Genomic DNA, 16,668 nt, shown 5'->3' on the forward strand with positions numbered 1-16,668 from the left:
AGCATGAAGTTGTATTTTTGATCCCCAAATTATACAATGTATACAATAATGCAGGGCTCTTAGGAGCATTTCCGGAATAGCTTCTTCAGTGCACTATCGGTGAATATACACTAGGGAAATGATGCTAGATTGTGAACATTGTCACACAACGTAAACAGATTTTAACAGAGTTAATGAATTCTGGCCATATCTTGTAGGTCTGAAGGAGACACCATTTGAAAATACAAGGATTTCCTACAGATTGGAGCTGTTGCAACAGAAGAAAAACAGAAAACTCCCAAGTAAAACCCAATAGGACTAAACTGAAGCTTTAAAAAAATGGAAGCATAATAGTCAATTTGGGGCAAATATGGTTTTAATTGCAAGCATAAACCTTGTGCATTTTGTATTGTGTGGTCACATGTGCTAAATTTCCCATATATATCACCACTGAGATTTATTTTATATATAAAAGAATAAAAGATATTGCCGAATGAATGTCATACACAGTACGTAATTTCTATTACAACAAATGTTTAGAATTAATTTTCTCACCCTGGCCAACTGCTAACCAGTATTCTGTAAATTAATACCCTAATCAATTGAACAAAATATTTACAAACACTCCAGTAAAAGCTTATACTCTAGTACAACAATAGAACAGAACAGAAATAATATGTTGCAATTATCTGCAATCTATATACACAATATATATAAGTGGAAATGTTTGTTTGATTTTCATCGACTTCTACATGTCTTGATGGATCGTGACCAAACCTGGTACACATACTCTCCATGACCATCTTAAAATACTGGGGAAGGAAGGGTGGGGTGGGGGTTTAACTGTTTGTTACTTAAAGCAACCAATCACAGCTTTTATTTTACTAGAGCAGCTTAAGGAGTGATGATTGGTTTCTATGAGCAACAAACCATTTTTTATATTACAGCTTCAATAAATTAGGTCTATTTTATAATCTATGGTGAAATAATATGCTTTGTGGTTCTGAGGATGAATTATGTTGATGTGTGGTGGATCTGGAATGCCTCTGAAAGAAATAGAAACTCATTGGACAAGTCTAGCATAGAAAGTAAAATTACTGTCAGCGAATGAGAGAAGGAACATGCAAAAATGACTTAAAAATGAGTAAGAGCCAAGATTTCAAAGGACTGGAAAGACCCCGGAATAGCATCAACCCCAAATTCATAGAGAAAGGAGAAGTGCCAATGTATCAAGGGCATCAGAAACCACAGAACAGTGTGAGGCCTAACTAAGTATTGTGGGAAAGAGCCACTACATCAAAGGCTGCAGAAACACAGCATAAAGCCTAAATTCAAAAAGAGAAAGACAGAACCAGTGCATCAAGGGTGGCAAGTTATTCCAATTTATTGGTGGAAGGTTTTTTAATATGATGGTCACAAGGATCAACATCTGTAGATTATTGGATTAATGTATCCTATATGTAGCTACTTTCATGCCAAGAAATTTAAAACGGAGCCTTCTGAAATGTGACTTAAGAGCAGAAACCCAGGCAATGCCAGGTAAATAAGCTAGTGTTAAATAAAAGCATGCCACTACCATATATAAAAACATAAGCCTGTCAAGCATGGACCTGACTGACACTGCTTTGTACATAACACAATATTTTTTTTTCTGGAGCTTTCTTTTAAATACCTTTTTATCTCTGCTTTCTTTCCCAGGTAGGATGACATACATACTAATATACATACACTATAAAATTTACATATCCTCCTGAGTAAGCACACTGCTACAAAAGCCCAATACGGAATTCCCGCTAAGAATTGCACAGTAGCAGCCAAGGGATTCTTTCTTACATAACATCTTTTCTTGACCTCAGAGACATATACATAAGAAATCCCTTTCGGTTTAGAATATTGATCTTACACGATCCAATGTTCAAAGTCTTAATTACTGAATAGAGAAACTAACTGAGAGAAGCAGTGGGAAAAAGTCAGTGAATCCATCAATTGGTCCGCAAGGCACCTTGTTAAATCATATTCACTTATGACATTTTGTGAAATCAATCAAGGCTATATCATACAAGTTCCAGTTTCATCTTTAAAAACAGGTGTGTATCACTGAAGCCGATCATTAATCTTCCCAATACATCTAAAGTACCCAATTCCACTTTGTCAATATTTTCTGTAACCTAAAAAATGTATGTTAAACCTAAATGTCTCATATCAAGGGATTATCAGAAGGTTATTCAATGTTACCAAGAAAAGAATAGCCTCATATATTATACAAAAAGCCTTTGTTACAGGATTCTCATCTCATATTATTACAAGGTTTGTGTAAAGTCAGTGAAAGCAAAAAAAAGCAGTAGCCATTAACTCCTTCGCTGCCTTCCAGTTATGTTACATATTGTGTTATAGTCTCCCAGTGAGAAAAGGTTTTAAAATTGTACTAAATATTGATTCTGTACACTTAATGGCTGTCCACAATGTTTGCAACAAATTGCACAATTTCTGCTAGGTCAGGGAATGGAGCACAACACAAAAACCTTTTAGGGTGTACTATACATACAAAAATCAAAACCCATAAAAGTCATATTCTTATTCATATTTGTAAACCTACATTGCACAGGAAAGATCATTTTGATTCAAGTATGGATTGCTGTTAGTTCCTCTTCAAGAGAAGCATACCTAAAAGGTTATTGATTGAGCTCTGAAGGACACAGTGTTTATTATGTAGGAAGACGTAGCTGGGTACAAGCGTAAGAAATTAATGATAGCTTTGTAAGCGTCCATGCTGTGGTGTTGAACTAGTGGGGCAACTGTCAATCTATATGATAATACATCCCAACACTTCATAAAATCAGCGATGTGAAAAAAAACACATTGATTTTCTTGAGCTAAACAGAAATCTGTCAGCTAGAAAGAGCAGGAACTTTACTAAAGTTAACACCTCTGCCTGTCTAATAGACATCTTATATTTGTTAAACGACATCCATCAGGTGGCTTTATTTTCATAAATGGCGCAGTGATACAAGTTCTAAGATGTTTGACAAGCATATCTATAATAGCTCTGTCTTGGTTTTTAGTTGTGGCATAGGCACTTACTTGTTTGCACCTTACAGTTGTGTAATTATGTTGATGTGCATCTCAGCGGATGCGTTTCAGCTTGTAATTCCTAAATTTAGCAGCAAGTGACAAGCAATCAAGGCACTAACAAGTAATGCCACCGGTACAAATCGATGCTGACTAATAATTGCCTATGAAATGGGTGGAACCAGACAGCCTTTCAATTTTGAACGTATGGGTAATGTAAAGGTTACAGAAGCAATAACTTCATTCATTATCGTGTGGATGTAGCTGAACAGAGAAAGTGAAATTAATTTGTGACTTGTTCTGGTTCCCAGTAGACAGGTGTCCAACATAGCAAACTATCACAATTGGCATTTGCAGTTGACAATTCACAAAAGGGTCTTGGAACTTAATGGCATGAAAACTTCATTACTCTAAGCTGTTCTTGTTTCTACTTGGAAATGTTAAATGGATAGAAAAGGATGTTAGTTAGCATGTCCACTTGTGTTCTGGCACATTTCTCTAAAAATCATTCCGATTGCTATGCAATTTCATGGACATTTTTCATGCATCTAAAAGCTTGGCTTCATTTCTAGGGGTTCATGTTCATGATATTTTGAAATTTTTAAAGGAAATTCGTTTTGCATTGGATTTAAATATTATTTTTCTATACATATTGCTATGGAGACAACCTTTGTGTTGCTCTGATCATCGTAATGCTTAGGAATGCATGCTTGTGCACTCCATAGCTAAATGTAATGTACTAAATTATAATGAAGTATGCAAGATCATGTACAAGGAATTTGTAATAATTAAGACCAGGGACATACTTTATGCAATTATCTATATATCTACCTACACATACATAGAAGCAATTCTCTAAAGTAGTTCTCATACCAAAACTTTAAAGAGGGATTTACTATGGTCTAAAGCTAATGTGCAGTTCATACTTCAGTTCCGCTATAACATTGTACCCATGTATGTCAAAATGTATATAATGCTGTATATTTTAGTGCTATTACATGCTGCTGTAGAATTTAAATGCTTTTGAGGATGTAATTGTTACAAGCATAGACCTTTCACTTTTTGAAGCATTTCCAGTGGGTCTTATAAATTCCGCCTTTTACTTAACCCTGTCCACCACCAGAAGTGCTATACAATGGGCACATAAGCATCACAACTGGACCACAGAGCAAAGGAAAAAGTTATCCTAATCTGATAAATCCCACTTCCTTTTACATGTGGTGACTGGGTGCATGTATCTCTTACCCAGGTCAAAATGGTATCAAGATGTGCCATAGGAAGAAGGCAAGCCAGTAGAGGCAGTCAAAATGGCCTTGACAGCGTTCTGCTTGGAAACTGTGGATCCTGCCATACGTGTTGATACCATGACACTTGCTGCCTACCTAAACATAGTTGCCAAGCAAGTATACCTCTTCCTGGCAATGTTACTCCCACATGGCAATGGACTCTTTTAGTAGGATAATGTGCCCTGCCAAACTACGAAAGTTATTTAAGAATGGTTTGAGGAACATGACAGAAGGTTAATGTTTTTTTGGCCTTCAAATTTTCTAGATCTCAATCCTATTGAGCATCTGAGCAATGAGTTGGATATAACAAGTCCACGACCCCACCTCACAAGTTACAGGACTTAAAGGGGTATTTTGGTTAGTGGAGGAATTGAAAGTTTTCACTCATCTACTGCAACAAGAATCCCCCTTTAAATGATCTGCTGCTAGCATTTTGATACCAAATACTACAAGACACCTTCAAACGTCTTGTAAAGGCCATGTCTTAGGTATGAGGCTTTAATATTATGGGTGATTGGTTTATATTTCACTAAACATTTTGTAACCAAGGTACCAAAAAGTTACATTTATCTATTATATAAGTTTCTTTGTAAATGCTCTAAGTTCAGCTTGACCAGTCAAGTAAGATACTTAGGTTAGTGGCCTTACAGGTTATGCTTTCTTCCAAATTTAAAGGTGAAACTCTTCTTTCGCAAGAGTCTTCCTTTTAGTCGCAAGGAATGAAGATGAATGTAGCTCCAGGTATTTATCAGTCTTTATCTTTAACCAAAAGCTTACAAGTAAGGGGTGGAGATAGTGCTGGAAATGCATTTGATTCTTTTGTTTAATTCACAGTGGAAGGTAATATTTCCATAAGTCATTATAAATTACAAAATCTTTTTTTTACATTATTTTTTTTTCACTACTATTAACCCCTTGAGTGGCAGGTTTCCTACCACCCTGTCGTGCCCACCAGGGCAGGTTTTTTAAAATGGTCTAATCATTGAATTTCAACTAGTTTTGCAGTTGCGTCTCAAGAGCCATAACTTTTTCATTTTTCCATTGACATGGCCATATAAGGGCTTGTTTTTTGCGGGACAAGTTGTGATTTTTTAAACAGGGGGGAGGAAAAAAAGAAATGGGGAAAAAAGAAAAAAGGGGCCATGTCATTAAGGGGTTAAATAATGTATTAACTTCCTTCTCTGGGTCATTACGACGCACATGGATACCACATGTGTGATTGTATTTTTGATTTTTTACAAAGTAAAGGGAGACAAGTGTTTTTTTTATTTTTTTAATAATTTTTTTACTTTTTTTTTTTTTAATTTTTTAAAATTTTTTTATGTTTTTTTGTCCCTTTAGGGGACTTCCACAGGGACCCATCAGGACCCCTGATCACATTCCAGGGGTCCGATGGTGACAGCCCTTTACATGCTGCAGTGACAGCCCTTTACATGCTGCAGTCACATAGACTGCAGCATGTAAAGGGTTAACACAGCAGAGCTCGGAGGTTTTCTCTGATCTCTGCTGTAAGAGCTAGTACCTAGCTGTCCTCTGACAGCTAACAACCAGCTCTCCCTGCCACAGAGACCATCGGCTTGCTTCTGACAAGCCGATGGTCTCTATGGCAACCTGTAAACAAAGCAGGACATTGCCGACATGTTGGCAATATCATCTGCTGGTTTTTCAAAGCCCTTACTTTGTTCTCTGTGGGACTGTGCAGGCAGAGCACACTGTCACAGCTTGTGGCATTGTGCTCTGCAGCTCCCATAGTGATACATAGCCCGGAAATCTTCCGGGCTATGTTGCTATGAGCAGTGGAGCTCGTCACGGAACTTTTCCGGGCGTGCCACTCAAGGGGTTAAGAGTCATATTTAGATTATCTATTTTCTCTGGAAAAACATATATTAAAAACAGTCCTATCAAGATCATTTGATGATTTTATTCATGTTACAATTAAACAGCATCCCACAATAACATTCATGAAATGCCAGGTGAAATATCTGCACAGAGAACATCTAAAAACCCAGGAGGGAACAGTTGATCACATCATTCACTACCAGAAAGTGTTAGTACTTCAATTTAAGCTTTCAAGTGATTGCTGTTTTAGGAAGTGATTAACTATAGAAGATGCTAAATGTGAGTAGGCAGAAAGTGAGAAAATTAAAAATGTATAACTCAGACTACAGCTATTGAGTGAGTAGAAAGCCTATTGTAATTTTATATTGAACTTCAATTAAAGCTAGCTTTAACTAGGTCCTGACCACACTGGTTGGCAAGGGTAATAATGCAGGAAAAATACACAGAGAAGAACAGTAACAAAATTATTTGTTTATTAATGGTTTGTCAGTCAAGAACGCTAACTGAAATCAATTGTATTGCAAAAGATTTCGAGTTGTAGTCCTAATTTCTAATAGAGTAAACATGAATACTACATATTTATCTACTTTAAGCAGGAAGGCTTTTACTAACATTAGATATGCAAAATATAAAAAAAATCCCAATAATTCCTCTTTTCATCTTTATCAGTTCTATCTTCTTTCGTATTGCAATTTAAACTGAGAAATATGTTAAGAAATCTTCACAATGTGTTACAGAAGACTGGACATTCCCTCTTTCTTGTTATCCTATGTCTGGCAGTAAAATAACAGGCTACAGAAGGAGTCTCCTCCTTTGCTATGTCTACAGAAGAACACAAAAAAATGTTAGGTAGGTCAAGTCCCCTGGTACAAGCACTGAGTCATGACTGACGGCACATGACATTTTCATGGCAAACTGTTTTTGCGGGGTGGTTTGCCATTGCCTTGCTCAGTCATCCTTTACTCCCCAAGCAAGTTGGGTACTCTTTTTACCAACATCGGAAGGACGGAAGACTGAGTCATCCTGCAATCTTCAGGTTGTGAGCGAGAGTTGAGGACTGCATTTCTGCTGCCTTAACACACTGCGCCACACAAGGTTCTATGTACTGCTCCATAACTGCAACCCACCCCCACAGTATTTTTATGTGTCTAAAGTTCAATAAATGAAAAATAAGTCCTCATTAGAGATGAGCGAGCGTACTCGGAAAAGCACTACTCGCTCGAGTAATTTGCTTTATCCGAGTATCGCTGTGCTCGTCCCTGAAGATTCGGGTGCCGACACGGAGCGGGGAGCTGCAGGGGAGAGCGGGGAGGAATGGAGGGGAGATCTTTCTCTCCCTCTCTCCCGCCCGCTCTCCCCTGCTCCCTGCTGCGACTCACCTGTCAGCTGCAGCGGCACCCGAATCTTCAGGGACGAGCACAGCGATACTCGGATAAAGCAAATTACTCGAGCGAGTAGTGCTTTTCCGAGTACGCTCGCTCATCTCTAGTCCTCATTCATCCCCTGCCCACCATTGTTTTTTGCACGTCCCCCCCCCCCAAATTAAAGTTTCATAATCTTTGTAAATTTAAGTCCTTGCTAGTTGGCACCAGAATAAGTTTGGTAAACTTAGTAGCAGACCAGGTCATCATAGGTGGCTAGGATGGATTTACGTGGTCTTGTGGAAACCATCACACATATACACAACAATATTGCAAATACTGTAGGAGAAGCAATTCTGAAGTGGAATTTATAAAAACATATCTAAATGCTAATATAGTAGAAGACATGGCATAAAAATGAGTCACTAAGTTCATAAACTAGTTTCTATAGTAGACTTTATAGATGAACAAACTACATTTAGAAAAATGGTTCTATGTAAAGATTGATAACCTCTGACCTTTCTTAAATCATTAAAGGATCTAGTAAAATTTAAATGACTGGGACTTGCTTAGGGTCTTTTTATTCTACGGAATTCCTGAACTGTTGTAAACCAGAGTAGATTAACAAAGCATGTCAGTTGACATTCATTCCTGCTGATCACACATGGCAGAGAATCGCTGGTGTGGGGACAAATCATCATTATTAGGATTGTTCGTCCCCGTACAGAATTTATTAGCTTATGGCACATTTTCCCATTTACATGAGAATCACATAATGTAAAGGGTCTATTTTTTTAAAGGGTGTATTTTTACTAGTTTTTGCAGATCACGGCAGAAAAAAATGTCTAAATAACTTTGCATATGTAAATACTGTACACCCTAAATGAATTTAAAAAAAAAACAACAACCTAAATAGCTTAGCTTACTGCCAAAAATGTGTTTCCTTTTTACTTAAAAAAATCTAAACAATGTATAGCCCTAGCTGTTCTTATTGATAGTCAATTAATAATATCTTCTAATTATGGTTGGCAATCAAGACAGTAACATAATTTTGAGTTTAGATTTGGGAGAACTTTCTACATCTTAACAGATGGTGATAATCAGAGCTCTGAATCGCACTAAGACTCATTATGGGGATCAATTTTCCTCCCCATAATTGTTGAGCTACAAGTGTTTGTTCAGTCTTCACAATAAGTAGAAATGAAAGAGAAACAAGACAAACTGTAAGATTATAAATTCTTGCCAAAAGGGTTCTTGTTCCCTTCCGCATCTGTGCCTTGTATGTTTCCTTTTGTTAAGTCTTTTATGTAGTATTCCAAAGTGAAAAACCATACCATATGGACACACAAAGTAAATGGGTTTTAAAAGAGCAAATTTCCTAAAACACAAAATAGCATATACTTTCTTCATAATGATTTTATATTACAATACACAGCAAAAAACTTAAAAAAAACATTCTATATCACTTCTAATTTAAATGAGAAAATCTTTCAAGATGAAATAATTTTTGAGTTAAAATCTGTCTTTACTACTGTGTAAAATGAATGAATCTAAAAAGACTGCATCATTAAGGCAAGAAATGGCGACATATGCTCAGTTGAAAAAAAAACAAAAAACTATATTATATATATATATATATATATATATATATATATATATATATATATATATATAAAATAACCACAGCTATTTTATATCAACCATGGCAGTTTTCTCTTAAAACAAAATTATATAAATATAATAGATATATATCTTTTTTTAAGTTAGCAGTCCAAAAACTAACATATCTAGGAAACTACTATTCGTTAAAGTATCAGGAAGCAATAAATACCCCTTAGTTATATTTAATAGCAATTAGTTTTGGCTCATCTATGCTCTCTATTTGCTCAATAAAAAATCTAAATGCTTTTTCACAGGTACATTAACTTTTTACATATAAAACCAACACGTTTAATAAATAATATCTTATACTCAAGTGTTTTATTGGAAAGTTAATCAGGTTTGTAATAGCACATTGTCTACGATGCTGTAAGTGAGGGGATAATTAATTCTTCTAAAGAGCATTATTCATTTTTATCTTAATTTGAGCTAAATCTGTATTTGGAAAGCAATCCTACCGTTCTCTTCATCTGATTTATTTTCATTGTCAGAGTCAGTCAGTGTCAGTGCAGAGTTTTCACGACTTGACAGTCCAGAGCTTCTCCGGGATTTTATGCTTCTACCCCATAATCGAATTGCATGTTCAGGAGACATTCCTCCCTCAGTATCAGAGTCGATGTCAGAACCAGCACTCAAAGCATAAGTTTGGTGGAGTATCCCAATATCTGAGCAAAAGCCACCTTGATGTGGAGAGGGCTCACATATTCCTAGTTCAGCCAGAGTGAAGTTTGTTCCTAGAAGAAAGTAAGGAAGATTAATGGACATAGAAAGTCCTATTTTTGCTACGAATTTTTATCAATGAGATTATCCCAAAGCAGGCCTCGCATAAGGTCATGACCTGCTGTCACATGTACTTAAAACTCTTCTGCGTATATAGCAGTGTGCATGGTTAATTTGACTATGATAATATATAATATAAAGCAGTGTCATATACCTATATTGTATGGGTAACCTATGCAGGCATCTCATTTGCAGAGTGACGAACAATGCTCTCGGCTATAAAAAGTTATGGAATCTCCCAAAACAATGAACCCTGACCCATTTGACATAAACATATTCTTGGCACATTTTGTGCTCATATTACAGATGAGTGTCTCAGCCCAACTGTGGATCTACTGACCTGTACTTACAGCATCCTAGATCCCTATGACATTGTTAGTTTGGGTCAGTAGACTTGTGATTAGGCGGGGACTCCCATTTATAGTATAGGTACAAAAATACACCCCCTGTGTGTTCCTGTCAAACTGGCTTTTATCTTTATGAACAAGTCTGTGTGTTTATTTTCTTTTTCATATCTTCGCATAGTCAGCCTTTTTACAGGTTTGTGCAGAGGATGGGATTGGCATTAAAGGTAAATATGTATAGTACCAGGAAGCATTACTAGTATATTTTTCTTTAATTGATTATTATTAGTCTCAAGGGAACTCTGCAGATTGGGTTTAATATGTTGGATACGACATAGAAGAATTACAACAGGTTTGCGATCTTTACTGGGCCATGTGTGTGCAATAATTCATTTGTGTTCGAATGTGCAATAAAAGCAAATTTTCTACATGATCTTGAGGTTGCCATTTCTCTATTTTGGGCTTTGAAAATGCTATGTAGTAAAATCTTTGGTGGAAAGTAGGATTTTGTACAAATTGTGACTGATTCATAAAAAGACCAGCCTCAGCATTTTAACAGTTGCTTGAACCCAACTTATATATATGATAATGAAACTGTCACTGTAGTTACATTTTCAACAGTCTTTGTTGATGTATATTATTAGCATTATTTTCAACATTTTTGCATGACATTTTTAACTGTAGATCCATCTTTGAATATTTAATAGTTGAATCAATTTTCTTTTTTAGTTTATGAACAAACACATTGACATAGTTGGTGTTTTTTAGATGATTACCATGTTTATAAAGCATCGAAGTCCAACCCATTTTTTTCAACAGATTTGAAGTTGCAAAGAGCACAATGTTTATAGACTACATCAAAATTACAAGCTTTTTGATGAAAGTGGCAACAAATTCATCAGTAGAGGAACTATTTAGGGATTTTACAGATTCCATTTCCAATTTTCTAAAGATAAGCTATATTAAGTATTGTCTGGTATTGTGTAAAGCATAGTACTGGTACATTTTGAAGCATCAGGCATCCTTTTTCTTTAGATTAATTAATTACATGTCTAGATATTACGATTTGAATTTGAAAATGTCATGAAAAAAATTGGTATGGGTGGTTTATGAATCAAAAAGGGTCTCTTGGCAGTCAGACACCAACTATGAAGGAAAATGGACTAAGAAATCATTCAAGATTGGTTGAAAATAAGTTAAGCGAGTAATAGATAAAGGTGTCCAATGTTTCATGTACAGGATGGTTCAAAGGTAATGGAGACACCTAAATAAATGGAAAACAGGCTTTGGGAATGCCATCTTTTGTATGGCATGTTGCCAAGGGGGCAAATCTGAGAGAGGCGGTGTCCAACATGGGGGCCATTTTAAAAACCACCACCCTGGAACAGAACCTATATTTTAAAATGGGAGGAGGTGCATTTGAGATCTATCCATCCATTTATCCATCCAATCTATCTAATCTATCTATTAGAAAATTTGGTGAAGAATCCAAATTTTTGCTTTCATGTCATGCTCCTTTATTCCTGCCAAAGTTATGTAGTGTTAAAACATTCTGCTGGGATCTGTTCTACATGTTTTCCTGGCAGCTCAGCTGCACAGATGAGGGTTGATTGAGCTGGCTGGGTGTGGATTTTCCCAGCCAGCCAATTCCCCAGGTCTGCTGCTCATATGTATACCAGTCCCTTTGTTGTGGCTGCTAGTCTTTCCTCTGTCTGTTCAAGGTTATGTTCCTGTGTGACTATGCATGTTGCCAGACAAGAAGTGTAAGCGGGCATGTTCAGTGTGTGTTTTGAGGTGATCGGTGTCATGTTCTTGTATGTCTGTGCAGTTTTTCTTTCATGTAGTGTGAACTGTGTCTTGCTATGGATCTTTTATTGAGGCCGAGGTATGTCCCTAGGTGCCCTGTCAGGATGATCACCCTGCATGTAGGCAGGTTTCCTGGAGTTAGTTAGTGTAGGGACCCGCGAGACATTAAGGCCCTATTAAGTGGACTAACGGGCTTGAGTAGCTTGGTCAAAATAGAAATGAATGTCTCATATGTCCTATAGTTATTTCATCTGGCTAGGTGTGGAGGCATGTAGGTGATTGTTTTATGCATTAAGCAGTCTTTGGTTTATGCCTGTCCGCGAGTATGTAGTCCATCTCTGAGTCCTACAGTGTCGACGAGTATTATAGTCTGTCCGTGAAGTTTGTATCACAGTTCCATCTGAGTTTGCCATTTGGTGAGTGTGTGTCTATTTCTCAGTTTCTGTATTTTGCCTTTGTTCCTGTTTATCTGCACGTTACAGAGTCCGTTTGAGATTCTGTCCTGCAGTTCTGTCCGAGTTCTCTTGAGTTCGCCTGTTGGCAAGTATTCAAGTCTGTTTGTGAAGCCTGTTTAACCATTTTAGTGTTCTGTCTTAGTTCGCTGTTTGGCTAGTGGGAAGTCTGTTTCTTAGTGTCAGCATTCTGTCTGAAATCCTGAGTTTAGTCATTTGGAAGACTTAACATGTAGATTAGTAGATATTAAAAAAAGAAAAAAGGTAATGCATTTTTGATATTGTAGTTTTTATATACATTGTGATAATTTTAGGCATTTTTAGGTTTATAAAGGGCAAAAAAAACTAATAGAGGAAGCCTTGTATGTCATCTTCAATTGTATACTACAGGATTTGACTAAAAAACATTTGACTGAAAAAAAGCTTTTAATTTTGTGATCAAAACCTTATAGTTAATATGTGCATCCTTGTGCATACGTTTATTTAAAAAGTTAGGGAAAAAATTATTTGGAAAATAAAATGAACATGTAAACATGTAGAGGCAGTAAATGCAATCATAAGAATCTTTAAAAAAAGAAATTATTCAACTTTAGCTTGCAATTTTTGTACTAAAGCAGAGAACAGAACTAAAAGTGCAAATTGAAAATAACCAATGAAAACTGAAATAAAACAATAAGCAATACAAGCACTTGTATTGAAGAGATGTAATTCTAGCAGATCAATACCATTATAGTAGAGAAGACGGTAATAATAATCAATTCTGGAAAAGTATAAAAAAATAAATATTCTATGCATTCAGAATAATAAATGCTTTGTGCTCTGGCAATACATTTTCTTGTGCAACAAAAAGAAAAATCACATTTATGTAGTGCCTGTTTAAACGTAACATCTATTGCTAATTGCTCAAACTGCAATGGTAATTCTCAGTAATTCATGTCTTAAATAATACTCTTTATTTATATACCGCAAACATATTCCGCAGCACTTAGAACAGGGGGGATACAGAAAGACAAAAGTACAAAAATACTTAAACCACGGTTACATGTAGTAATCAGTTGATGGAAACAGTAGGGGTGAGGGACCTGCTCCAACAAGCTTACATACTACAAGTAATGGGGTGATACAGAAGGTAAAGGGGCTGGAGATGTGCGCGGTATGGTGAGGTGGAGAGTGAGGGATGCTATACACATAGACAATGGTCAGACATTAGCCCTATAGTGGCTGAATCAGTATGACTGCAGGGGGTGGTTGATGTCTGCTAGCAGGGTTGCAGTCAATAGGACAGGGAGCACGTTAATCAGGCGGAGTACAGAGAGGTTTGGTTAGGGGATATGGTATGCCTCCCTAAAGAGGTGCATTTTTAGAGCACAACTGAAGTTTTGTTAATCAAGGATTGCACCGATAGTTTTGGGTAGCGCATTCCAGAGGACTGGTGCTACTCTGGGGAAGTCTTGGAGGCGGGAATGAGAGGTTCAAATTAAAGGGGCACTCAGTCCGATTTCGTTAAAGTGCAAGGCCTGGGCTGGGTGATGGATTGAGATTAGGGAGGCAATGTGGGGCAGCGCAGTGCTATGGAGAGCTTTATGGTTGAAGGTAGGGAGTTTAAATTGAATTCTGTATGTGACAGGCAGCCAGTGCAGTGACTAGAATAGGGCAGAGGCATCAGTAGCGGCTGGACAATAAGAGGAGCCTGGCTGTCGTATTCATGATGGATTGGAGGAGGCAGAAACTGGACCAGGGGAGGCCAATCAGCAGTGAGTTGCAATAGTTGAGGCTTGAGTTTAAGAAAGCATCAGTGAGCATTTTTAGCATGTCCATGGTGGGGAAAGGGCTGATTCTTGCAATGTTCTTGAAGGTGCAACTGACATGTTCAGGCAACCGATTGGATGTGGGGGTAAAGGAGAGATCAGAGTCAAATATGACCCAAGGCAATGGGCGTGCTGTCTGGGAGTTATGGTGGCGCCCCACACTGAGATGGACAGGTCAGGATGAGCTTGGTTAGTAGAGGGCAGAAATACCAGGAGATCAGTTCTTGAGAGATTCAGTTTTAGGTATGGAGAGGACATAGTGTTAGAGACAGCGGACAGACAGTCGGTGAGGTTTTGGAGGAAAGGTACAGATATGTCATGGGAAGAGGTGTATAACTGTGTGTCATCAGCGTAGAGGTGGTATTGGAGACCAAATCTTCTGATTGTTTGTCCAATAGGGGCTGTGTAAATGGAGAAAAGGAGGGGGCCTAGGACCGAGCCCTGGGGGACCTTAACAGCAAGGGGAAAAACAGGGGAGGTAGAGCCAGCAAAGGGCATAAAAGAGCTACATTGTAAGACTGGCCATACACATTAGGAAGCTGTTGAGACAGTTATCTTTCCTAACCCCCCCATATAGATGCAAAGTCAGCTAGTCCAATAAACCTGTTCTGAACGTAGAAAATGAAGAAAGCCACTGTTAGATGGGTTATTTACCTGAGAACAAATGGATTGTGCAATTTAAATCCAACTACATGATCCTTGTCACCAATGTCTGCCATCAGGGATAGTAGGGAAACCACATACAACCCCTGACTATAAGTGAAATTACTTAATTTAAGGTACTTTTACACGTGCCAGCTATCAGCATTAAAAAAAAGCTTAAATGAGCAATTGTGACCAATAATTTTCCAGTGTAAACGCAGGATGTGACCGTGTACCAAGCAATAAATTGCTCATTAGCTGCACACTGTGTTAAGGCACGCTTAAAACCGCAAATGTTGGTCAGTAACTTGATACTTTCGGGTAGCACTTTCCAGAAAACTGGTGCTGCTCTGTAGAAATATGAACAAACAGGATTAAAAATTCTTTTAATTACTTATTGTGGGTTTCTAGGTTAACAAAAAAATTCCAATCATCACCGAGCCCCACTATATCAACCATGCACATTTGACAACTTATATCTATAAATACTGGACATCCTCCCTCTACAAATTCTTAAATTGCCAGTGGTGGTGATCCCACTACTGATACCAAAGATAGACATGAGTACATGGTGCGCTACAGGCATTCACACAGTGGAAGATTTGTTCAAGAAGTCCTCATTCAGAGCATTTATGCAAATATATGAAATCTTCCAAATATCCCATATGGAAATTTATAAGTATCTACAGATAAGACACTATCTTTCGTCATATAATTCCCCAATCACAACACCCCCTTAATAGCTAAGAATTCTATATATAGAACACCAGAAACCAAACCAAGGGCATCTCTAGGGATATGCAGAACTATCAAGATGCTCTCAACCTCTTGTACTTCTTTTCAAAACCAGATGGGAAGAGGAACTGAAGCAAAATTTCACCGCAGATCAATGGTCACATATATGCACATATATTGGAAATTGATATACAGATGGTACTTAACCCCCATCCCACTTAGCCAAAATTTATCCACAAATCTCTGAACTGTGCTGGAGAAGCCACAAACAAGTAGGTTCATTACTTAATATCTGGAGGTTGTGCTATCCTCTGCAAAACTTCTGGGACCAAATCCAACATGCACTGTGCTCCATTTTACAAATTCCAGGACAGTGGGGATTAGAGGTGGACCTTTTGTCACTGGGCACAGAAGACTACTCCTCGGAAGATCTTCTTATAATCTTCCATGTGATAATGGCAGCCAGAACTTCGATAGCAAAATAAAAGAAAAGCACTCAAATACTGATGCTGACTAAAATTTTCCAGGTGGTTCATCACAGCTGCTTAAATAGAACATACAATTGCATCCAGACTAGATGGAAGGTTAAGACGGAAGATAAAGTAGGCTAAGTGGTTCAAATTTTTGGGATATACTTGTTAAATATCCTAAAAAGACAGCACTTATTAGGTTTTTGAAATATGGGTGGCATGAAGAAATCCTTAGTTTAACATTCTATGCCTAAAGGGCCTCAGAGAGCCTATACCCTTCACCCTATATGTGAAGATGTGAGTTGAATTTATTACATTGTGAATAGAGATGAGCGAGCACCAAAATGCTCGGGTGCTCGTTGCTCGAGTCGAACTTTCCGCGATGCTCGAGGGGTTCGTTTCGAGTAACGAACCCCATTGAAGTCAATGGGCGACTCG

The 16,668-nt window shown here is 37.5% G+C and overlaps 1 protein-coding gene across 8 annotated transcripts in view; it reads right to left on the bottom strand.

Moving 5' to 3' along the window:
* Positions 1-16,668, bottom strand: part of TENM2 (teneurin transmembrane protein 2) — a 1,550,877-nt gene that overhangs the window by 1,371,466 nt on the left and 162,743 nt on the right. For all 8 annotated transcript variants that reach the window (XM_066591118.1, XM_066591117.1, XM_066591116.1 and 5 more), the window contains exon 2: positions 9,652-9,927. In XM_066591118.1, coding sequence (XP_066447215.1) covers positions 9,652-9,927 — 276 coding nt within the window. The remainder of the gene's footprint in view (positions 1-9,651; positions 9,928-16,668) is intronic.

This window comes from Eleutherodactylus coqui, chromosome 2, assembly GCF_035609145.1.
Source record: "Eleutherodactylus coqui strain aEleCoq1 chromosome 2, aEleCoq1.hap1, whole genome shotgun sequence".
In the NCBI taxonomy this organism is placed as follows: Eukaryota; Metazoa; Chordata; class Amphibia; order Anura; family Eleutherodactylidae; genus Eleutherodactylus; species Eleutherodactylus coqui.